This window comes from Gopherus evgoodei, chromosome 9 (assembly GCF_007399415.2).
Source record: "Gopherus evgoodei ecotype Sinaloan lineage chromosome 9, rGopEvg1_v1.p, whole genome shotgun sequence".
Taxonomy (NCBI): Eukaryota; Metazoa; Chordata; order Testudines; family Testudinidae; genus Gopherus; species Gopherus evgoodei.
This window is the reverse complement of record NC_044330.1, coordinates 94,602,203-94,628,019: the sequence shown is the minus strand read 5'-3', so window position 1 is coordinate 94,628,019 and position 25,817 is coordinate 94,602,203. Positions and strand designations below refer to the sequence as shown.

The 25,817-nt window shown below is 42.8% G+C and overlaps 1 protein-coding gene across 4 annotated transcripts in view; it reads left to right on the top strand.

Annotated features, from left to right (window-relative positions):
• Positions 1-3,826: 3,826 nt before the first annotated feature.
• The window catches only part of GRIA3 (glutamate ionotropic receptor AMPA type subunit 3), a 205,988-nt gene continuing 183,997 nt past the window's right edge, over positions 3,827-25,817 (top strand). For 2 of the 4 annotated variants that reach the window (XM_030574938.1, XM_030574939.1), the window contains exons 1-2: positions 4,074-4,437; positions 5,499-5,657. In XM_030574938.1, coding sequence (XP_030430798.1) covers positions 4,347-4,437; positions 5,499-5,657 — 250 coding nt within the window. In that variant the 5' untranslated portion in view covers positions 4,074-4,346. Of the gene's footprint in view, positions 3,914-4,073; positions 4,438-5,498; positions 5,658-25,817 lie in introns of those variants that run through there. The other 2 variants (XM_030574935.1, XM_030574937.1) reach the window with 2 other exon arrangements.

Below are 25,817 nucleotides of genomic sequence, written 5' to 3'. Positions count from 1 at the left end.
AGGTCAAGAAAAGCGCTGGTAAGTGTCTACATTGGATTACCAGCGCTGGATCACCAGCGCTGGATCCTCTACACCCGAGACAAAACGGGAGTACGGCCAGCGCTGCAAACAGGGAGTTGCAGCGCTGGTGATGCCCTGCAGATGTGTACACCTTCAAAGTTGCAGCGCTGTAACTCCCTCACCAGCGCTGCAACTTTCTGATGTAGACAAGCCCTCAGGCTATTACACATCACCATGAGACTTATCGTGTCCCTATCTTCCAAAAGAAAGACACAGTGACTAGTAACAGTGGCAGAAGTACTGACTTTGGTGATAGGGGCTACAGGAAGACTGATAATGAAAAAATAATACATTAACACCTTTGGACAGAGAAGATATTTTTAGAAAGATTATGACTAGATTCCCCAGTTTGCGGATGAGCAGAGTGCCAGATTCCTTTGAGGATGGAGCACCCATCTTTTTGGCCTTTAATGGGTCTCTCTCACTCTCCTCCATCCCTGGGTCTCTCTCACTCTCCTCCATCCCTGACCGCGTTTTCTGCTCCTCTGTCCTAACCTCCCTGGCACTAAACAGCATTTCTCTCAGTGGTTTGAGCACTGGCCTGCTAAACCCAGGTTTGTGAGTTCAGTCCTTGAGGGGACCACTTAGGGATCTGGGGCAAAAATCTGCCTGGGGATTTGTCCTGCTTTGAGCTGGGGGTTGGACTAGATGATCTCCTGGGGTCCCTTCCAACCCTGACATTTTATGATTCCTGTGTGTTGCCAGCTGTGTTTAAGGCAGGTGGCACTCAGCCCCCAGCAGAAGAGAAAGAAAATATGTCAACAGAGGCAAGACAAAGGGAAGTGGGGCTGTAGGAAGGGGGAGCCAAGAGGGATAGAACTGGGGTGATGTGGGGAAAGAGACCAAGGCAAATGTGTTAGGGCAAGAGTGGAAATGGGGGCGGAGTCTGATATAGCGGAGAGAGGAAGGAGAGCTCCAACCAGAAAAATGTTGAGAAATACTGGATTATAAATATGCAGTGTTGTTGTAGTCATGTAGGCCCCAGGCTATTAGAGAGATAAACTAGGTGAGGTCATATATTTTATGGGACCAACTTCTGCTGGTGAGAGAGACACGCTTTCTAGCTACACAGAGCTCTTCTTCAGGTCTGAGAAAGGTACCCAGTGTCACAGCTGAATGGAAGGCGGAAGAGAGAGAGTTTAGCATAAGCAGTTAGCATATATTGTAAGGGAGCATTCCAGGTGAACTGGCCCATTAACACCTATTGAACGAAAAGGGGGGTTAGTGAGTTACAGCTTGTTGTCATAAGCCATAAATCTAGTGTCGTTATTAAGACCATGATTTTTATTGTCTATTAAAGTTATATCGTTAAGCCTCTGGACTTGTATTTCAGAAGTGTTGTGCAGGTTTCCTTTGAGGATGAGGACTGATAGTTCATCTAGAGAGTGATCACTTTGTGAGAAGTGTTCGCCCACAGGCGATAGGGTGTTTTTTTCTCTTATTTTCCTTTGAGCTCATTCGAGAGCATAGTGTTTGTCTGGTTTCACCCACAGAGGGTATGGCTACACTTGCAGCTGTACAGCGCTGCTGCGGGACTGCTCCCGTGGCAGCGCTTTGAAGTGTGAGCATGGTCGCGGTGCCAGCACTGGGAGAGAGCTCTCCCAGCACTGCAGGTACTCCACCTCCCCGTGGGGATTAGCTTACAGCGCTGGGAGCCGCGCTCCCAGTGCTGGGGCACTGTTCACACTGGCACTTTGCAGCGCTGTAGCTTGCTGCGCTCAGGGGGGTGTTTTTTTCACACCGCTGAGCGAGAAAGTTGCAGTGCTGTAAAGCTCCAGTGTAGCCAAGGCCATAGTTGCTATTGGGGCATTTAGTGCATTGAAAGAAGCACAAACTCCCTTGTTGCAGGGTGCTAGTGCCTGGGCTCCACCCTGAGCTCAAACATGTATTCTGCAATTAGACAGCCCCTTAACCCAAACCCTGTGGGCCTGAATCAGCTGGCACAGACCAGCTTGGGGGGGGGGGTGTGTTAATTGCAGTGTAGACCTACCCTATGAGACTGCAGCTGATTACAATACACAGGACAAACTATACTAACCCATAACAGAGAACATAGACCACAGGAAGCAGACTCTGAGCTAAACAAAGACAGAGGTTGATTGAGGAAAGCTGTCCTGCTGGAATCAGAGAAGGGGAGGCATCAAATGGGGAACAATCTTGCCCAGGCTTAGGAGATGGACTAGGTGACTAGTAGCTCTCTTCCATCTCCATTTCCAATATTTCCTCAAAGCATCATGAAAAGAAAAGAGCTGCAGGGTCTTTATACTGACACATTAATAAACATGAGCAGAATGCAGTATTTTCACCTCCAAGAACTGTGCTTTCCAATAGCAATGCCATAGCCCCACGTGCATGTCTGAGCCTACAGAGATAACCTGTACTCATCAGGACATCTGAGAGGACTTTGCTATCTGCTACCCTCTCTCTCTATTCCCCTGTGGCCCATCATGTAGGCCAACCTACATTTCGTATGCTCAGGACTATCTCTAGATCTTTCTTTTCCTGGCAAAGTAAATGTAAGAGCAATGAAAACTGCATTGGGATCCAATTCTCTAGAGACTTGGTTTGAAAGGGCCTAATCTTCCTCATGAGCAAGATGAGCCAATCATTCACAAGGAGCTTTTTTTATTCTGCAGAGCACCAGAGGCGAATGAACAAGGGAATGTACAGAAATGCATCAGCAGGGGGAAAAAGAGGGGGAAAAAATGTGCTGGACCAACTAAGAGCCAAGGTGTTAGACAGGCAGGCTTCCTGGGAAACGGAGAGGCACCCAGTCAGGGATCCCCCATCCCTTCTTCTCTCCACTGCTGGATTCTCCTTACCATCTTCCTCCTGTTGCTGGTGGCTCCCCCTCTCTCCTTCCTCTTCACAAATGCTTTCCCTTCCAATGGCTCCAACACCACTTCTTGGAGGGCTCTTTCATGTGTTAACACCCCCTCTGCTCAATTCCTGGCACTGGTGGCTCTCCCTTCTCATCCATCCCAGGCCTCCCTGCCTCTCCTCAACCGCTCAATCTCTCACCCCTTCCCTTCTCATAAGCCATTTTCTCTCCTTCTCTTCCCCTTTTCTATCTCCTTCCCCCACCCCTGTAGCTCCACCATCTGTGCCTGTGGTGGTTCCTCCACACACTGCCTCCTCTCTGCAGCTCTCCCCTTTCCGTCACCCCTCCACTCCTGCCTCCCTTCCCCACCACTAGCTGGAGTTTCCCCTTTGGCAACCCTTTCCTTTTATTTCCCCTTCCTGGTGGGGCCCCACTCAACGCCCTCTAAACCCAGGTGGGTGCCCTACTCAGACACTCTCCCATGGGGGTGGGCAGAGGCATGGTCCCTGGTGACTTCCTGCTTCTCTCCCACTCCCCTTTCCCCCAAATCCTAGGGAATGCCCTCCACACCGTATCTGGTGGATTCCCCTCCCCCCAACCCCTTTCTCCCCACATCCTCCTACCCCCGAAGGGTCTCCTTTTTCTCCTCCCCCCTCAATCACACTGAGTCTTCTTTAACCTCCACTACCCCCACCCCCATCCCTGCTGTCTTTTCCTCCCCACCCCTCCTATTCCCCGCACCCATTGTTCGGTCCGCGGGGCAGGCAGCGCTCCACACCAGCACCAGCTGCTGTGGCTCCCTGATTAGGTCAACCAGCCTCTCTCTCCTCTCTCCTTTTCCAGTCCTCCTTCCTCCCTTCATCCTTCCTTCCTTCCTCCCCTTTCCCCTCTCCTCCTCCCTCCCTCTCTCTCTGTCCTGCCCCCCTTTCTCCCCTCCCACGCTCCCCCTCCCCTCGCCTCCCAGACACACACACACACACACACACACACACACTGGCAATGCAGCTTTAAAGGCTGGTCCACGTGAGGCTGGTGTGTGTCTATTGATTGCATCTTGGGGCTGCTGCTGAGGCGGCCGAGCGCCAGCGCTGGGGCTTTGCAGGCTGGGGGGCTGCAGTTTGCGGGGAGGACTGGAGGATGTGCGGCTTGAATCCAACGTCAGATCAAGTTTGATCAATAACCCCATCCCGGTCCAATTGGAGGAGCCTCTCTGACAGGGAGGGGGGGGATCGTTTGCTCGTCTCTACCCACCATCTTTGGGGGGAGTCCCCGCTTTTGGGGGGAGGGTCTGCGCGTGTGGGGAGCAGTCCAGGCGCCCTTCCCGGTTGGGGTGAAGAGAAAGAAGGGAGCTTGCAACATCCGCCGCCTGCTAACCAGCATTATTCTTATTTATCGCCTCTCCCGTTGCGCCCATGCTTGTTCTGTCAGTTTCGTTTTAGGAACTGAATTGCAGGGGCTGAAGAAAATGGGGCAACCCGTGCCTCAGACTCTCCTGCTTTTGGTGGCGGGGCTTTTGGGGGAGTCTTTGGGAGGATTTCCCAACACCATCAGCATAGGTAAGCACCATCTTTTCGGAAATGGAACTTGAGCTGAGCCGAGTTCTTGCATCTCCTTTGCATTTTAATCTTTAAACCCCCCATAGGGGAAAAGGCAGGGGTCTGGTTAAAGCAAGGCGGCTGTTTGTATGAAATGAGTTGGGGGGAAAGGGGGGGGCTGCATTGTTCTCCTAGATCCCTGGTGGTCTAGGAAGAGAGAGACTTTCTCTGGGGATGGAGGTGGGAGAATGTATTATCCTTTCCATTGGGCACATTCCTGGAAGTCACCAATGTGGTTTCTTCTGAAAGTGTAAAAATCTCCCAGGATCAACTTGCCTTGTTTTCAACAGAACAGAGATAAACAGCAGTGTGGAAGGACTTCCGTGCCATTTCCAGCAGTAGAGGCAGAGGGCTTTGTGCGCCCTAGGCTGGCACCGTGCGTGGGAGAGCAGGGCAGGGCAACAGAATCACTAGAAGAATCAATCTCCTGCCTGCCTGGCTAATGGCACAAAGAGGGGAGCTTTATGAACGTAGTTTTCGTTATTATTTAGCTGTAGGAAAAAGTTTCCTGCCTATGGGCTTTGGGGGTTAAGAGACTCCAAGCCATGCTGAATTACTCTGTATTTGTTCACCTCAATCCCCAAAGGGAGATTTGCCCTATGTTCATATGAAATCATGCCCTAAAGCAGCACACTGTACATGGGAAAAGTAGGGAGGGGGCATGCCAACGTTTAGTCTCTCAAATCCACATTTGGGGACCTAAACAAAAGTGGCCTGATTTTCAGAGGTGCTGCTGAACACCTGCAGCTCCCATTGATTTCAGTGGGAGTTTGAGGTGCTCAGCACCTTTGAAAAACAGGGCACTTCTTTATTTTCACCCCTGTATATGGCTTTAGGAGCCTAGCTTTAGGCATCCAGGACTGACAATTTTGGAGTACATATTTAATATATGCACTATATGCATATCTCTAGCTTCCTGTGTTCACTGCTGCTATGTATAGCCTGTAAATATAGCTTATTGTACCTGATATTCCTGCGGAATCCTTTTCAAATCTTTGTCCTTTTATTTTTTTTCACCACAGGTGGACTTTTCATGAGAAATACTGTTCAGGAGCACAGTGCATTTCGATTTGCTGTGCAGTTATACAACACAAACCAAAATATCACGGAAAAGCCCTTCCATTTGAACTATCATGTAGATCATTTGGACTCCTCCAACAGTTTTTCAGTGACTAACGCTTGTAAGTATCTGCATGTTTTTCTGTAATTGAGTGTGCTGGTGTCCCTGCTTGCTTTTTTTTTTTTTAAATTCTCCCTCATAGAGTGGAGCTCTAATTAATATTTCATCTACTCTAGTGCAACAAATGTGGTACTGACAAAAGGTTTAATGGGTTTACAGCATTGCATGGTAGAATAATATCTATGGGAAAGTTTTATCACCACTTCTCTTCACCCCTTAAAAATGTAAATTTTTTTATATTGTTTTCAGAGATGCAATAGACTTATTTATAAAGCCAAAACTTATAGTCTTAGTTTAGCGAATCCCTGCTGATGATACATATCACTTTACTGTTAAGCATAATTTCGCAAGTAACACAGTGTAGGAATAAAACATGGAAAATGCTGTTTTCAAGTGACCTTGAGGGGACAAAACTAGATGGGCTTACTGGCCTCCTTCTGTCCTAAAGTATCTTTTTTTTCTTTCCCCCCGATGGAGAAAGTCCTGATCAAAACCAGTGAGACTGCAAACTGAAGAATGCTGTTAGGGCTGAGGGGAGTGGAAAAGGGAAAAGAAAACTTAGCATTTTGAAAAACAGCTTTGCACGTGCAGTAGTTCCAAATCATTTGATTCTCAGTAGCAATCAGTGCAAACTAGAGGTTGGAGGGGAGTGTCTGTGTGCTTATAAACAACATCCCTGCCTGAAAGTTTGGTGTGTGTTCTGCATTTAGCGAGACTTATTCAATTACCCATAATAGTGGTTATATCTGAATGATGTTGCTATGCAGTTTTGAACACTGGGAAAGTTTTCTGAAAAGAAAGCATTGTACTAATACACAGTACCACATTGTTATTTTTAGGTTTAAGACCTCATATCTTGAACTGCTAATTGAGAGAGCATTTAATGTGTTTGTTTTGTGATATGATCTTTTTTGTACAGTTCCTCTCTAGATCTTTATAATCTAAATACATATTTTGTTGAAAAGGCTGAATGACCAGATAACTTAGCTTCCTCTAGATTTGAAATATTTGCCCACAAACCTGACAGTTAGAAAGCATACTGTAAAGAAATTTCTGTGAACTATGTGGACCGCTATTCTAATACATATCCCATGTGCCTCCTTCCTAATAGCACAGATTTAGCCCTTTTTAAGGGGGTTGGGATTAGGACTTAAAAATCTAAGATACCCAATTATAATATTTGGTAATGTGTAAAAAAGGCACAAAAAAGTATGTCTGTTCTTTCCATCTTATTTTACTAATCCTATCCTGCCTCAGCAGCTCTTACAACAAACATCTGGCTGTTAATCCTTAATCAGTATAATCCCTTCAAGAGGCTGTATTTCAAATATAGTTTCCTAAATATCAATTATATGGATTTAAACTAAATACATTAAACAGCAAGGCTGATTAATAATTAAATTGGGGTTTTTTTTAAACTTCTATAAGTTCCTCTTCACAGATGCCACTAAGATAAGTGGGCCGTGCTCCCTTGGTCAATGGTCAGTTTATTATTTAGCCAATGCATTTCTAATCTTCCGACCGCTAACCATGTTTGAGGGTTGTGTTGCATGTGAAAATTATGGTAATATAGCAATTTTATGATTTGGTTTTCTGTAGCAAACTGAAAATTGTGCTGCATATTCCAGGGAACATATTATTGTGTAGTGAAATTTGGGAAAAGTTAAATCCCTGGAAGCACCTTAGTACAGGGAATATCAACTTTGGCAGTGTATTGAACAGTAACATATAAGGGTAAATAAATAGAAGAGAGGAAATGAAAAGGTGACCTTGGGTCTATCAGTGCCACTGACCTCATGTACTGGTAGAAGAAGCATATTTACAATCCTACCTTCTGAACACTTAGCCTCTTTGCAGTTACAAATAAATAACTCGAAGGGCTGTCATTCTTCTCAGATCTGCAAGCAATTATCTTTGAAAGTTGGAATGCTCATACATACCAGTGCACTAGGATGAACTAATGGCTCTTCACGCTACATGGCTCCCATGTAAAACTGTCTGGCCTAAGTATCCCCAATCAGATCGTTGTTTCCTAATGGAGTAGAAGGTAATTTCAGGGGGCAGTGTATTAGTGAAGGAATGTTCTCTCTCAACATTTTTACTCCTCTTGAAAATGAGAATAAATTGTCTCAAGTGCTGTCACACAACCTTTTTATCGATATCTGCAATTGGCAGGGAACCACATTTGAGAAACCTGCAGTGACTCCACTGCCAGTAAAAATCACTGTGACTGACTTTGTGAGGGGCTACTGGAAAGGATTGAGGGGAAAATCAGTGACTGTCCCGTCTGTAGTCCAAGCATACTGTGGGTTTTAGTCAATATCCATAAACCATCCAATGCTGTTACCCTGCTGTTTTGAGTTGGAAGTATTTGTGAGTAGGGGGGGTGTGAGGGACAGAGTGAATCAAGGGGGCATCTTACTCAGAAAAATGTTTTGATAAGACTGTACAACCCACTTGGTGCAGTCTGGTGCATTCTAGAAGAAGAAAGAAAAGGCTCTTGTAAATATCTTCACAAGACAGAGATAAAAAGCCACCTCCGCTAGGGGTGATTTAGCAATATCCCAAGTGGGAGGGGAGGGTAATTCCTTCAGGGGCAAGAAAACCCCTACCCCAAACTCCCTCTAATCCCCCCTTTTCAAGTAAAATACTGCATAATCTGTTTTTTAATATAGTCTCTGTACATCCTGCTTCCATTCTCAGTACGGAGCAGATATATCTACAGTAGCTGTCCATCCATCTGTTTATTTAGACTTACGCTATCTGCAGAGAGAGAGAGAGAAAACACTCAACTAAGAATTCAATTTTTCCCTGAAAAAACAGAATTAAAGTTTATTGCTGAAGTTTTTGTTGATTTATTACATATTTTAAAATATGCACCCATCCATCTGCAGAGAAAACACCAGTGGAAAAAGTAACTCTAGCTGTATATAAATAAAAAGCAGGTAAAACACAGACATTAGATCTTTTCTTCAAAATTTCTCACATAGGGAGTGAGTTGTCTTTGTCCAAATAATTTGAATGTAACAGCTGAAATGTATAACTTCATCACTGAAGCATGTTTCAGGTTTATATTATAACCTCTGATGGAGTGTGTTAGCATTAATGTTGAATTATGCTTAAGGTTCTGTAGATCATATTCCCTAGAAATAACCCGCCTATGTCTTTCTGCTCTGCACTTGCAGTGCACTACAATACATTGCTCTAGCCTCTGCAGTGTCAGCTCATTAGCACACAGATCTCATATTCCCTCTCTGCACTGTCATTGCAAAAATTGCTGTTGTACACCTTTACAGCCAACAAATGTGCTCTTGGATTATATACCGTTTGCAAAAAGTATTTAGAAAAGTAAATCCAACCTTAAGGTTATTCACTATGGAATTTTGCTAGGAAAAGCATTACCTTTAATAAAAATTTGTTGATCATGTAATGGTGATGGTGGGATATGTAAGGGGAGAAAAAGACTTTGATTGCAGAATTTAATTAATCTACACAAAGACTCCCTCTTCCAGCTAAATCCAACCTATGAGCTGCAAATTCCTGTTTCATCAGTTTTTCTAACTCATTTCTCATATTTCTGCTAACCCACAAAGTTCCTTTTATATAACAACAAATTTTGATGTTTAGTGTCCTTTCCACAGGCATTTCTTCTTTAACTAACTGAAGGGAGAGAGTATAATTACCTAATTATCCTAATTTGCCAAGATCCATTGAACTATTTGTTTGGGTGCTTTCTTAGGGAGTAACATTTGTAGCCTTATTTGAATATTGTTATTCGTTGTACTTACGTTCTTTGTAATTAATCTTTAAAATTCAATCTGACAGGATTTTAGAGAAGAAACACTTGCTTTTTGTTGCTGCAATAACATTGTAGAAATAGATACTGCAAAGAATGTAACAGGAAACATTTCCTATTTAATTTTATTTATTCCAACACACACACCCCCTTTCTTGTTAGCTGCTGCTCAGTATTTCTTTTTGCCAGTGGGCAGACAATTTGTTTTCCTCGCATCTGTGCTCTCTTTGGCCAGCTGGCAAAGGACACTGATGCTCAAAGTGGTCAGCTCCCTACTGCCAAAGACTTAAACGTGTCTCTGTAAAATTCTTGCAAACTTTGGGCCTGATACTGGGGGTTTAGCCTGAGTAAAGACTGCAGATTAAATCTCTTACTAGCCTGCGTGGGGAATTGGATGAGGGTTGTCTCTGTGTTAAATCCTTAACACAACACTTTAAAATGTGCTTTCAGAATAATTCTGTTCCTAACAGTTTAGCAAATAGCTTTAATACTATGGATAGTCCATAATTAGGAATCATTTTATTTAGTGCTCTGTTTAAAACAAAAAATCCCATGTTCATTCAATTGTTAAAAATTAAAAGAGCTGATGTTAAAATTGCTGTGTCTTTGGGCATGTGGGACGATAGCAAAAAATTGTGTTTGCGCTAAAAGTTGTAACCATTTAATGGAAGAGAGTTTGTGATTAACCTTATGGTGATTTTGTTGCCAACAAAGAACTGTGATACTTTAAAATAAGATTCTATTTTAAAATTAAGTTGAAAAACTTAAATGAAAAAGTTTCCTTCTCCCTTTTCAGATGTCATGATTTTATTCAGTTGATTTAGTACAGAAGGGGGGAAAAGTCCAATATGATAAAACTCCATAAGTATGCTCAATGCTTTATGAAGCAAGCAGAGAGGCAAACTTACAATCTAAGACACCACACATAGTCCCATTGATCAGTTAATTTTCAACCAGAATTTGTGCAGGGGTGAAGTCTGCACATGCATTTCTTTTTATTGGACTGCGAACAAAGCCCCACACAAATAGTCTTCGTTACTCCAGTGGGACTGGTCACATAAGAAGAGAGCTGTAGGGTCAAGCCAAATCTATGACAGTTTTGAAACAGTGGACAGCAGTTCATCTCCAAGAGACTATGGAGACACCCTGATTGAGAGAGAAGCATTGGTGAGTTGGTGTGTTAAACAGATTTGTAAAGGGTAGAGCATTTGGGATTTGATCCAATAAACATTGAAATCAGTGTTTTTTTTTCCACTGAGTTCATCAGACGTTGGATTAGGCCCTTAGTGACTAGGAAGTGGAGGCTATGCCAAGTGTTGGGTTGTCATGAAAGAAGATGAGAAAGCAAGAGTGGGAGAAAGTGCTAATTTTACGTGTAACTTTAATGAGTCTTTATCAGCACAATCCAGCAATTGTATGTTTTTCCCATTGAAAGGGTTTCAAAAGCACACTTTGCCATCACTCTTTCATGGAATACAAATTTAGTTAAGACTCTGAGTCCTAGTCTTGTGTTATCAATATATCTGAATGTTTTATTTTGAAGTTGCAATGTTTTTGTTTTCTACTTCGTTCAGTTGAAAGTCAAACAGACAAATATCTTTGAAAAGTATTTCTGGTGCATTTAACATAAGATATTTTGGCTTCATATTTAGATATTTATGCTATAGTTTAAACTATATGTCTTAGTGAAACTTTACATGACAATGTGCTAAAGCAGTCTCCAATTTTCAAGCACCAGGGGGATTTTTTTTTTCTCTTCCCTACGTGTACATGATTTATATGTACCCATCAAGGGGTTGAAGATGTCCCTAAACGTCATGCAGAAATGCTGAGTACTTAACATTATTCCTGTTTGTCTTCAAAATGTTAATACATCTTTGCCTTACGATGTAGAAATCTAGAACTTAAACTATGAATTTTCCCTTCAACCTTTTAATTTAGTTATTTAACAATGTATACATTCAAAGAACATGTTAGGAAGGCTGAAAGCACTGTAATAATGTATGTTAGAGGGATCGCAAACTGGAGTATCTATAGCATCTAGGAATCTGTCTTACGCCAACAAAGCTGTGGGTGGAACATGTATCGTTATGTGCTTATAGGTGACATTTTCAAGGAAAGTCTGTGCCTTTTTTGGTTAATCTCTCAGAAATTAGTCATTAAAGGTGAAACTACCCCCCTTTCCTCGCCGCACAAAACTAGAGTGAACAGGGAAATTGGCTTTTAATGTTGAAAGGAAGTGCATGTGTGCGTGGGGGTGGTGGGGAAGAGAAAGAGAGAAGATTATGTCAATGAATCCATTCTCAGCTCAGTCTGGGGACAAGGCAGCCCCTTGATGGCTGCTTCTGCAGCCTGTTTATTGAAACGCAGCCACAGTCTCTCTCCCACTTACTCTGGGTTCCCAGCCACTGGCTCCTCATAACCCTCTTCTTCAACCCTTAACATTTCCTTCCTTGCTAGCATAGTCAGAGCCAGTGCATAGCCCACCATCCCCAGCATGCAGAAGGTGCAGGGACCCCCATGTGCAAGTTCTCTTAAAAAGGGGCACTGTATTGCAAAGGACCTTGCACAGGCATTTGAGCAAAGAGTGAATTTCACTTTGTGTCAGATAATAGCCCTTGTGAACAGCCTCTTGCGAGAATGGAGTGACGTCTCTGATCACTGGTAGTTAATTACTTTGCAGGAATATTTGAACATGTAGATATGCTGAAAGGTGTCTTTATTTATATATATATACACAGTTTGGTCACTTTCACTTGTACATCATGGGGTTACCTTTGGAGCATCTTGTATTCTAATCAGAATTTGCTTGGGTGCAGTAGAACCAGCCACAGGAATTCCAAATGGGAATTTTTAAAAAGGCAGAGCTGTATTGTAGCTCCACCTGCTCTTGACCCCTCCCCCTCTTTGTCATGGAAAAAGAATTACATTAAAAAATTGAACCTAGTTAATACATGAAAGGTGTGTCCACTCCTATGTAGTGCTGTCTGAAATGTATACATGACCTTCCTTCATTGTGTTCAGTCCGATATTTCCTATCTTTACTTGAGAAATTGTTTTAGTTCTTAATTTGTTATCAATAACTTTTCATAGATGAGCATCAAGTATATGGTTTAAAACACAGGACTTCTGTACAGGTATGGTATGGCTCAGTGGCACCAGTAAAGGCACTTGACATCAGGACTCATGTGTTTTAGGCTTGGCTCTTGCACTGACTCATGGTGTGACTTTGGGTAAGTCAGTTAGGCACTCAGAGCCTCCATTTTGCCATCTCTGAGACAGGAATAATTAGTTTTCCTTACATCAAATAGATATTACAAGGCTGAAGCAATGTTTGATTGTAAAATACTTTGAAACCATTGGGTAAAAATACATTTTACATCTTAATCAGCAGGCCCCCCCCATCCTCAAGCTTGACAAAATAAAATAAATATTGTGCTTATTAATGTTGTGTCCTCTCTAGAAGGATATGTCCACTGCCTTCTGACAGCCCCAGAACACATGTTCTGGCTGTACAGCAGGCCACCTGTCACTGCAGAAAGCCACAAAGGAAAAATACCGAGTTCCACACCTGGGATTTGCAAAAGCTCGTAGCAGGGAGGAGAACTCATATTAATGAGTTCCTCACTTCCTGCATGCTACAGCTCAGTATTCCAGGTCTGGTCTACGTTACTACAGCACTTGTATGGGCTGTGAGAGGAGGTGGGAGGAGATCCGCACTCTATATAGGGGGCAGTGACACTGCACCCTTTGGGAGGCATTTACTGTAGACACACGTAGTCCCCCCAGCACAGATAAAAATAGCAGTGTAGATGGTGAGGCCTGGCTTAGCCAACAAAGTAAAGCTGCCTGAAGAGAATGGGTATTTACTCAAGTACATTACCATGCACGACACTCTACTTGCCCAAGCTGTGCATCGCCCCACTACCCCCATCGGCACTGCTGCTTTTAGCACATAGTGTTCCACTGCCTCCCTGCTGCTGGAGCCTTCCCCTGCTGCAGGAAAGACTCCAGCAGCAGGGAAAGCCTCTGGCTTTGCCTTTCCCTGCTGTCCCACCCTGCCAGATACTCCCCTCAACACAGTAAAAGGCTCCAGCAATGGACAGCTGCTGAAGTCATTTCCCACTGACCCCTTCTGCCAGAACCTTTCACTGATACCTGTAGCTACACACGGCAGTGTGGGCATGGTATGCTTCTCAGCATGGTGTCTAGCTATGCATCCCCTACAGTCCACCACCGGTGGTATAGTGTAGACATAGCCATACTTCCATGAGTAGTGGGAGGATAAATTTCTCTACTGGAGACATGATTGGCTGCTGGCTTCCCCTGTTCTGCTCTGCTGATGGTGCTATGGTCTCACTCCCATCAGAATCCCACAGCTGCTGGTTTTGGCAGGACACCTGGTATAGCAAATGTTGGGGCTTCTTGACTCCTTTCATTTCCTTGGCTGACTTCTATTCGGCAGATGTCAGCCAGAGGAAAGTACTATGGCTCTTGTGTCTGAACACTAGGGATGCTTTGGGACACCCCCTGCTGTTGCACAGAGTTTGCAACACAATCCCAAGCGAGAAGGCAGCCTTGGGTTGCTATGTAATTCTAGTGTTGACCTCTGGGGGAAATGACCCTCAAAATAGGGTGCAGAGCCTCTGCCAGCTACCAGCCACAGCAGCTAAAATGAGGTGTTCTGAGCCACTAGTGGTCATGGTCAATTGCACCTTTTGCCCTAACAGAAGGCTGCTAAGCTGAACTGCAAGCTTCTTTTGAGGAGTAATAACTGGAAAGTCAAGATGTAGGAAAGTTCACAAATGTATTTGTAATGCCAACAGACCTGGTCATCGTCAGGCAGGACTGAGCCTGGGACCTCTGGAGCTTGGTGCGTGAGCCTCTACCGCATGAGCTAAAAGCCAACTGGCTGTTAGCTAAGGCTGTAGAGAAGACTCATTCATTCATTCATATTCTCTTTCTCTCTCTCATCTCATCTCAGTGCCACTAGATGGTACAGAACACCACACCCCGTAGGTAGTGTGGTTTACATATTCTTCAGTGCTGCTGTTGGTAATGTCAGTGGCACAACTCCCAGTGACCTCAGTGGTGAAGCATCAGCCCAATGAAAATAATATTGGTCAAACAATGCTGAAAAATTGAAATGAAAATCAAGATCCCAATCCCGAAAGGCTTCAACATAACTCCCATTGACGTCAGTGGTGAAGCCAAGAAGGGAGTTGATGGCACTCAGCAACTTGCAGGACCGGTGCTTTTTAATTTGTATTTTTATGCTGAGGCTAATGGTTTGTCAAATGACTAACCGAGTGAGTGTGAAGAATTTCACAGTGGCAGCATCATAGCATGGTTCTTTGTCTGTCTTTGTAACTGTGATACGGATTCGAGTGTTCCATTTTTTAAGAAGTTTATTTTTTTCCAGCTGGTGAACTTTCCCTGGGCTGCCTACACCATGACAGCTTGTGAAATTAGTTTTCATAAATGTGCGGGACATTATTTTTTCTGAGACTTCACAACTGATGTCTCTAAGTTCAAATTCTAATGAGGCACAGTGGTCTTAGAGCTCAGGATCGTATGCATTTGTTGTCTTCCAACAGTTAGACAAAAGCTATTCAGCTGCATTCCTCTGTTTATGAACTACCAATCTGATATCCAGTTTTGCACTGAATCTGGACTAATTGAAACTGATATGGAGCTGAGGCTTAGAGATTCTAAATTGCCTTATAAGTTTAATATTCTTTGATATGGGTTTTTCTTTTCATTAAAGTGTTTAGCCCCAATCTTGCAAGCAGAGCATCGGTGTCACAAGGTGTTTTGCCTGGGTAAAAGATGTGGGATTTGGCCCTAAACATAATTCCTTTTTTCTTTTTGAATGTCCATTATAAAGATGTTTCTTTATGTTGCTTATTATTTGTAGCAAGCCTAAGAGCAGTATTTTTTGTCAAACTGGGGTCGCTGCTTGTGTAGGAAAAGCACCTGGAGGGCCAGGCCGGTTTCTTTACCTGCCCCATTCGCAGGTCCGGCCAGTCACGGCTCCCACTGGCCGCAGTTCGCTGCTCCAGGCCAATGGGAGCTGCTGGAAAAGGCACGGGCTGAGGGACTTACTGGCCGCCGCTTTCAGCAGCTCCCATTGTCCTGCAGCGGCGAACTGCAGCCAATGGGAGCTGCAACCGGCCGGACTTGTGGACGGGGCAGGTAAACAAACTGGCCTGGCTCACTGGGGGCTTTCTCTACACAAGCAGCGACCCCAGTTTGAGAAACACTGCCTAAGAGTGTGTGATGGGGTGTGTACCCCACGCAGGCCCTGAATGGGTTAATGTGAGCCGAAGTGGCCAGTTAATGTACCTGGCAGTACTAATGAGAGAGAGAGGGAGAGAGAGAGAGAAAGGTTTAATTGATAATGAAGCCTGGCTAGGGAAAGGCTGGGTGGTGATTATAGAGCCAGGAAATTTGCAGCTAAAAGGGGCTGCAGGAAGAAAGTCTGCAGTCACTCTCTGGGCAATAAAAGAAGTAGGATGCCACCCAGTGAGTCTGCAATGAGTCTGAAGGAGTAGACCTAGGCTGGAACCCAGAGTAGAGGATGGGCTTGCGTGTTCCCCATCAGCCTCAAGGAAGGTGACATAAAGCTCCCTCATGTAAGGGGATAAAGACATTCAGAGCCTTAAGCCAAGGGGGTACATGGACCATGGGGCCCGGAACTGGAGTTGAAGACCATGGGGCCCAGAGTTGGGGTTCCAAGGGCATTGGACTGTTATTTGTGGAACTTTGTTACCCCAGAAGGGAAGGACTATATAGTGATCTGGCCAGAGGGCTAAGTCACGACGAGGGCATATCCCGACTCATGAAGAGAGCAAGAGGGGTCATAGCATGAGTAACTAACGGAAGGGGGTGCCAGCCACGAGGGGGCCGTCTTGCAGTACGTGAACCTCTTTGCAAAATGTAGTAGGTGTTTTAGCCAAATATAAATGAATGAATGATCCCTACCCTGATGTGCAATGAAATAATGTCACAGCGAGAAAATGGACATGGCAGACCTATTCAAGCTACCTCTGTTTTCTTCTGGTTCCGTCCCTTGAAGCATGCCAGTGGTAAGCTCCTAACCATTAACAGATACATGTAATGATAATCCTAATATGTATTGACTTGACTGTTTTAGACGGCTGTGGCCTTATCCTTCACAGCAACATTACTTCAGCAGAGTAATTCATACCCTACAATGGGAGAACAGGGCCTGAACTTCATGTAGCTTGAGTCTACAGAGACATGTGGTTGGTAATGATTCACAGTGGATGGCAGACACAAGATGACTTGCAAGATCTCTGTGCTTTTCACTACTGTGCATGCGTATTTCTGTATTTTTTAAATTAAAAGGCACATCTGCCCACACAATCTTCTGTGGGCATTTACCACCACCAAAATAGGATATATTGTTTATTAACAGGCTTCCTGTGAAAACCGTTCTCATTCCAGAAAAGAGCTCCACCCACATCCTACTGTCACACCACCTCAGGCTAAGGCCTGAAGAGATAGATGGGCTTCACTTTGTCAACAAACTCAGGCTTTGTTGGGCAAACGGGAAGGGAGTGAATTCCAGAGCCCAAGGGCTCTCTGCCAAGAACACCCTGCTTTCAGGCTCCAGCTGTGCAAATCTGGGAACTGCCAGAAAGCGTGTCACAGCTGATTTTTGCCGTTGCAATGGCACATGAGGAGAAAGGCAATCCTTTATATAGCTAGTTCCCAAATCATATAGAGTTTAATACATCAAAGACAACATTTTGAATGGTACAGTGAAGCAAGCCAAGTAGTCTTTGAAAAGCCAATGTAATGTGCTCTCTGTCATATGGATCGTGCCAAATACACTGTCACTGCCAAGAGAGGAAAGACTGCATAATCGTACTGCAGCTAGAACATACCTGCAAAGCAGCATGGGTAAAGTTTTTAAAAACCCATTGTTTTAAGGTTGTTTTGTTTGCTTTCTGTTGTTTAGATTGTTCTCTTTGGGGCAGAGACAAGTCTTTTCTGTGAGGAGCCTAGCATACTTACTCAATAGCAGGCTTAATAATGTTCTGTTAAATAGTGGACATTCATGTCCATCAGGTATGCCTCACAGCCTAGTGCACCATCCTGCTATGTAACACAAGAAAAATCATGTGCAATGATGCAAACCAACTTACTCAGGATGATTGATGGGATCTAAATGTCTGTACTTCACTGCTCCACTTTCGGAAAAAACTGGTCTATCCAGATCTCATAAGAAAAGCATTGGCCATCAAGCTATCATAGAAACATAGGACCTGAATATGCTGGGCCTGATTCTGATCTCCTTTACACCAATGTAAATCTGGCATAACTCCACTAAAGTCAATATATAAACTGGTATAAATCCAGTGTGAGCTCAGAATTACCCTGATGTAATGTAACACTTACTTGTCTTTTGGAACGTCACAAAATGTTCTAGTTCTGTAGTGAGGAGTGTCTCTTTATAAATGACACCAGGTATCTCAGAAGTGTGTGTAATGGATGGTGTGGTACAGAACCTGACAAGGAAAAAAATCATATTGAAACAAAATAAAGTACCTCAGATGCAAGATGCTGACTTCGCTCTTAGCCAGGTTCATATATGCAGTCTCCATGTCCATTTTCCATTTCCCTTTTCTTCTAGTCATGTTATTACTTTTTCCAGTCAGCTATATCCCTTTTCCCACTTTTATTTTCTATCTCCGTTTCCATTGATGGATTTTGCAACCCTTCCTTAATGAATAGAGAGATTGGGTATAACCCTTGCTCCAGTGAAATCAGTGGGAGTTTTGCCATTTACTTCAGTGGGGGTCAAGATTTTACCCATTGTGTCAGTTACTTGCCGTGGTTAAGTGATGTTGGTGGTTAAGTGAAGACGGCACTTTTCCCTCAGAGTCTGTATAGAGCCAATACAAGAGTGGAACCTGCCCTGCCAAATGTGCTGTCCTTTAGGTGAAACACAAAGCTTGCCCTTGACCAGTTGTGATCAGTAAACATCCCATAGTATTTTTCGTGAGTAGTGGAGCTAAGCCTGGCATCGTGGTCAAATTCTAATTTGGAAAACTTCCCCTTGAAGTTTCATTAGATATGTGATTCTATACTTCCTGTCTTAAACCCATGTTGCTCTACTCTGCCAACAGCTACTGTTTACACCAGCAGTGTCTGTATTTCAGTGATGAGTGATCTGTATGTACACTGTGGGGCCCAATCTTGATGTTTAAAATGTGTTTTGTCTGAGACAGGACTGAAAGATCAGCCCCATAGTTTGTATGCCAGTTAGTTAACTTACAAAAACAACAAGTTTAGATCTTTGTTATTAAAAAAAACTATATATTATTCTCCATTGTAAATTGTTGTTAATACAGATTTACCAAATTCCCAAAGTGCAGGCTTTGCTGGAAAATGTTTTACACTTTCCCAGTTGTGTCTCCAGATTCCCCATGTTAATGAGAATTGTTTTATTAATTGATTCTAGAGTCTTCTACTCTGGTATGAGGTGTCTTGTCCAGTATCTTCACTTGAACACATCATGTGACAGCCTTCTGGACAAGGTTGCAAACGTCATTCATTTTGATTCTTCCTTTTTACTGTGTGGTGTTTAAACTGTGTGTATTTGTATTTTGCATGCTGAGGTGAGTTGGTGGATGGTGTTTGAGCCTCTCTTCAGATATATACCAGAATATTACAGTAAATTAACATATGGTTTTCTTTAAGGTGGAAAATTCTTTGGGCAATTAAAAATGTTTTATGTGTTTTATTGATTGGTCATTAATTGACCTTTCATATAAAATCTGGAGCTAATCCTTTCCGATTCTCAGAAACCTTGTTGGACTATGAAATATATATTATTAGTGAATTTAGCATTTGTAAAATTGTCCGACTGAGAGTCCTGGAGACAAGAGTCCTCGTTCTGAAAACAGATACTGGAAAGGCAGTAGCAGTATAAGCTTCCCCAGTGCTGTCCTGCCAGTCTCAATCCTGGATGAGAGATGCTATGGAAATGTGGAGTATTATTATCAAAACTATTGGATAATCAGGATTCTCTGTGGCTTTGTTCTGCCTATAATTCATTCTCTGCTGTGACAGCCAACAAAGGGGTCAATTAGGGCCAATTGTAGAGATGTGATTTTTGTCACAATGGACTGTTTTTCTTTAAGAAATGTTCATTTCAGCACCCACCAAATAAACTGTTGGTTACTACCAATCTGCACTGCTTTCTAACTGGTTACCTAGAATTGAAAAGCCTTTATGTTCCTCATTGCCAATTCCTTGAGTCATCCAGTGCCACCATTTGTTCGTTTGTTTGTTCTTTTTTTTGTGGTTCTGTTCAATTAGTTTAAAACTAATCAATGGAGGAATAAGTAATGCTGTGGTGTAATGATTACAGTGGCTGTTGTACAGAGGGATAATCCTCAATTTAGTGCTGGCTAAGAAAAAGAGCAGTAATATTTAAATAAATATAAAACCATAAAAATCGCTGAGCTTGTAGCATATACTAATTCTCCAGGATTTAGGGTTCCCCTGTGAATTTCCTGCAGATACTGCACCTTTAAAAGTTTAATCAAAGCTTTCATTTTAAAACAGTTGTAGTCTTTCTGATTGCCTGGTGAAGGTTATCTTTGCGATCTGAGACCCCAGCGACACTGATGCAATAGCTCCAGGAGGGGTGTGCGTTTCTTTTATTCATTTATTTTGGAGTTTGTTTTTCCTTAAAGCCTAATTATGATCATTTAGGAGTTAACATTATTAACCTTTTCCCTATTGATCATGACGTCAGAGACAGCCAGCTGATGTGCTTTTCTGTTCTGGGTGGAAGTACTCAGTGTGGCTGGACGTATTCTGTATAGGTAAAGCTGGACGTTTTGATGGTGTGGTAGTGAAACATCGCTTGATTGCCAGCATCTGAATATTTGAACATTAGCAACGGTCTTTAAAAGTGAAGGTATCAATGATAATTATTTATAGTGTTGTCAGCTAATGTGTTAAATTCCTATGGTGTGACTCACAGAATTTTGTGGCTTTTCTATCAAACTTGATGAGCAGCATAGAAGGCTGTTCAGTGTAATAATAAAGATTTACATCATAGCTGCTTGCAGTAAAATTTGCTCAGAGGGCCCAGGAATCTGTTGCAAGGTTCACCTTATAGAGCTTCTGTTGAGTGCTGCACTCTGCATGGGGGCATTTGTGGTGACAAGGACCCTGGCTCCTTTGCCCTGGGCATCTACAGAAGGGAAAGGCTGCTGCAATCCTGTGCTGCAGTCCTCTGCAGTAGTGTCTCATGGCAGCAGAAATCCCTCCTAAAAGCAATGAGCTCCTTGGAACAGCTGTGATAGCTTTTCTGTTCCTTGGGGATCCCACACCAGGGCTGTTGTGATTCTTCCCCTCCCAAACTCAATTAAAAAACAGCCATGGATAGGAGAAATGAGAAAAAAATCTGATCATATATTTTTCTGCAGGGGGAGAAAGATTTTTGGAAATCCTGGATCATAGCAAGCCACAGATCCTAAGTCTCATGGATTTGGGGCAGTTTTCTATGGGCTCTGGAGCTAGGCAGTTGAATGCCATAGAGCAGTGGTTTACCTGCTGCGTCCGCAGGTCAGGCCAATCGCAGCTCCCACTGGCCACAGTTTGCTGCTGCGGGCCAATGGGAGCTGCTGGAAGCAGCCAGTATGTCCCTCAGCCCATGCCGCTTCCAGCAGCTCCCATTGGCCTAGAGCAGTGAACTGTGGCCAGTGGGAGCGGCGATCGGCTGGACCTGCAGACTCAGCAGGTAAACAAATCGGCCCAGCCCACCAGGGGCTTTTCCTGCATAAGTGGCGGAACAAGTTAGGGAACCACACCACTGCCATAGAGCTGTTTGGTTTTGTTTTTTCAGTCAACCCAGTTCTGCTCCCTCTCCGCAACCCAGTTCTGCTCCCTTGCTATCAGTGGACAAGAGCATACAGAACTTTCAAAAATAGAGCTATTCCACTTCACAGGGATTGTGAACATTGCCTTTGTTTCATGTCTGCCTGTTTTCACCTTCAACCCATCAACCTGCATTTCAATCTGATTCTCCGATTTGAACAAACCCAGAAGCTCAAAGAGAAACTCCATCTGAAGCTGCCAGATTTAACATTTAAATAGTTCAGAATGTGAATTTTGGTGCAAACCCATAAATTATCCATGTTTTCAGTTATCCCAGGCCCACGCTCCCTCAGGTCGCTACATGAAGCTTTCAGTTAATTTGACTTTTGAGTCTTTTGCCAAACCCTGAGAGCATGTGATCTTTTTTTCCCATAGTGTTGAAGTTTCCTTGAGAGGTTTCATCCCTATTACAGTACATGAAAGATCCCCCATATGTTTATAAATGATCATGTATTGAAATATAAGGATCAGGTGAAGCCAAATCAAAAATAAAAATAATTCCACAACAGTTCTGTAGATTCTTGGAACCCACCTTGCCTCCCAGTGATATTTTGCACCAAAATTAGATTTCTATTGTCCTTGATGATGACCCTGACAAAAAACAAAGTTATTTGTTAAAGTTAAAGATTAACTTTATTTACAGATAACCATGAAGGTTATTCCATCATCTCAAGCTGTTTATTTTTGGACAGCCCAGTGAAACTGATGAAATTGCCAGTTGTCTGAAATGCTGTTTCCAATTGTCTGAATGAACTGTATTGATTAGTTACAGGACTATTCATCTCTCACTGGCATACATACAATACATGTATTATGAAAAGGTTATGTCTCTGATGGCCGCTGGGATATGAAGTGATACACTGAATTATACCTTCCTTGTATGCTATAACTACAGAGACTTCACCTTAATACTGTTTTAGTGTAGGTTACATTTTAAAACATTTCATACTTTGAGTACAGTAAGTTACTTAAAGGAAAGTATAATGGGGTATTGCTAAAGTAGACTCAGGAGATTACTATAATGCCATCAATAAAGTCAACCAGTTAAGAAATTTTGCCTGAAATGACCTCATATGATAAAACCCCAATGAGTCCTAACTGGTATGAACAACTGTCTGCTATACATGCTAAAGAAATTCAGTTTTATTAAATTCATAAAGGCTCCATTATAAGATAAAGACATATAAGTGCCTTTCAGTCCAGGTTATAGCCATCATGTGTGTTAAAAGAGAAAGAAAAGCAAGAAGTGAAATCCATGTATAGTGCATACAATAGCAATCTTCTGGGTTTATAACTCATATTTTCATCTTTCTGATTTTCAGTATAAAATTACGATAGTTGAGTTTCTCTACAGTGACCCTAGAAAGTTTTTCAATCCTTCATTCTGTCACTTAGTTAATGGTGTGTATCCCCATTGCTTGGGTTCTTCAGTCACCTACTTCTTTTGGTATTGAATTCACCAGAGAGATGCTCAGCAGATGGCTCTTTGGCTGCTGCTTCAGTACCCTTCCTGCAGCAATCTGTTGTTCTAAATCAGAATGTTAACAAATACATAGAATGAGAAGCCAGTGTCTGACTTAAATGGCGTGTCCTTTCCTTGATGCTATATATATGATTGATTCATATTTGTACTTATCTATGCTCATTAAATTAAAGAGTAAAATGTATATGTGCTTTGCTTTATAATTCCCATTGTCTCCTATTAGGGTAATTAAATATGTGGGTGGCCAAAGATAAATTAAAGTGCTCCAAGGGTTTCTTAGCTCTACTATTACTTACTAGTGTAGATCAGGAATAACTCCATTGGCTACAATAGTTACTCCAGATTTAAACTCGTGAAACTGAGAGCAAAATTTCACCATATATGCTCTAGATCAATGCCACCCACTTTCCTCAATGAGTGTGGGAGCTTGATGTGGCCAGCAGTGAAGGGGGAAAGTCCCAGCAGCAAAGGAGGGGACATTTACCGAGGGACACAGGCAGCTCCTCCTCCCCCATGAGTCTCTGGCACCCATTGGCCAGCTGTGAGGGAGCAGTGCAGACTGGCCAGCATTCCCCAGCTCCCAGGATTTAACCTGGAGTGAGAGTCTCTTTAGGCTCCATTCCTCCAGCCCCATCCTACCCACTAGGAAGGGGAACCTGGCCTGACAGATGCTTTGGGTCTAGCTGATCACCCATTTGTGGGGTCAGGAAGGATTCCTCCCCCCGTGGGCCAATTGGCAGAGGACCAAAGAGTTTTTCTGCCTTCCTTGCAGCACCCTCAACCACAGTGGGTTAAGTAGGAAGCCGCTTAGTGCCTAACTGAGATACTTGGGTTGAATTCTTAATTCGTCTCAACTTTTGGCCAGTTTCCAGTGCAGTTAAAAAGATAAAATGAAGAGTCTCCAGAAGAAAAGACCTGATATTTGGTGATAGGTCTTGGGCTTATGGCATATAGGGTCAGAGCTTGTAGCCTGTGCGGTCCAAGGTCAGACCTTATGGCCTATGATCCGCACCCTTCTGCACCCTCTGTCCCCCCCTCACTGTCCTCCTCAGGGAGCTGAGTCCTGGCAGGAGGAGGGGGGAAGGGTGAGACCCTACCCTAAATCGATGATATGGGAAGGAACCAATTAAATGCCTTGTATAGGAGCGGATGGTTGATGGATGGGTAGTGCCCCTGCCCTGTGCTGAAATTTAATAAAAGTTGCAGCCTCCCACTTAGCTCCATGCATATGTGTGTCTTCATTTTGCTGCTGTGTCAGCATCAATTAGCTTTTAGCTTGTTGAGCACAATTTGAAGGGCGTGTAGTAGTTTAAACTACTGACAACTGTAGTTGGTTTTATATACATTTGCATAAATCTACAAATCTAGCAAGTTTACTAAATAATTGCACTTACGATTATTCAAAATATATAGAACCAGATTCTCAGCTAGTGTAAATCGGCCTAGCCATGCTGACTTCATTGAACCTTGGTTGGCTTACACCACCTGAAGATCTTGCCCGCAATTCTTAAAATGCTATTTTTGTTCATTGTATTTATGCTGATGAAAATAATTGGCAGTGCTGTAATAGTTTTAAAAGCAACTCATCATTATGCACCTGCTTTTTTTTTAGTGATCAGAAGTTTAATTTCATTCACGTCTTACATTGCCTCTTCCTTGTAGTTTTTAAATATAATTATTAAAAATAACTCTCTTCCCCCAGCACAAACTACCAATGACCTAAACTGAAAAAATATCTTTTTTTTTTTACAAATAATAGTTTTAAAGTATATCATCAAAATGCAGCTTGAGAGGTGTTTCCTTAACAGCACATTGTACCATTGTAAATATTCATTATTGCTTGAGATGATGTATTCATTTAACTGGTAATTCAGATCATAGTGAGCCATTGTTTCTCGGTAGTTTACTAACATTCTTTTCCCTTTTACCAGGTCCTGGAATGAATCTACTGTACCTTGAAAACTGCCATATTAATTGATAATATCTTTTTTGAGCAGATAATAGAATAACACTGTCAAGGGTCTATTCTCTTGTCAGCATAGAATATTTACATGCCCAAACTCCATAAAAGCTATTGAAAGTCAACTGAATAAATCTCATACATATCAGTTGGAGAATAGACCCCCCCCACCATCTTGTTAGCATGGAGCCAGGGTGAGATGGATTCTTTTGATAATTTGTGCAATGCCGCACCTGACAAAATACAGCTGAAAAGGTGAAACAATAGATATTGTACTTGTAAAATTTAGAGTCTTTCTTCAGCTGGGAAAGTCTCTGCTTAATTGTTGTAGAAACTTTTCCTGCTGAAATTATGCAGCAAAGCAGCACAGACCAAACATTTGTGATGGGCAAATTTGTTCCCACTGTTCATGAACCAGCTACATTATAAATGCAAACAGTAGGTGCTCATCTTTCTTCTAATTAAAACATGTGTGCACGCTTGGCTATTCAGCTGCGGTATCAGGTTATTCCGAAAACTAACCTGGGAGTTGAAAAGCAGATATTTTCCCTTGGTAAACTATTCTTAACAGCTTTTCTTTTCTAACTTTCTCAGCAAAAAGAGCAGTCTGAGGAAAAACAACATACAAAAGAGTCTTTATATTTCTTGTTACTAGAAACTGTGATTCTTTCCATAGCTTACTACAGAGTAAAAAGGAAAATCCTCATAATATCCTAAGGGCTCTAATCTTCCCTAGATTTAATTATTCATAAAGTGTGTGAGACATGTTACAATACAAACTATAAACACTGGATCCCTGCCCTGACGTGCTTACAATGTAAGAAACAAGCCTACAGACTCAGTGGAACTACTTGCATGTGCAAAGCGAAGCTCTTGCACAAGTGTTTGTAGGGTTATGGCCAAAGACCCCAATCCTGCAAACTCTGTGTAGTGTATGTAGTGTTTTCTGTCCTGAACAATCCTATTGGTCCCAATAGTTTCCATTGACATAATGGAA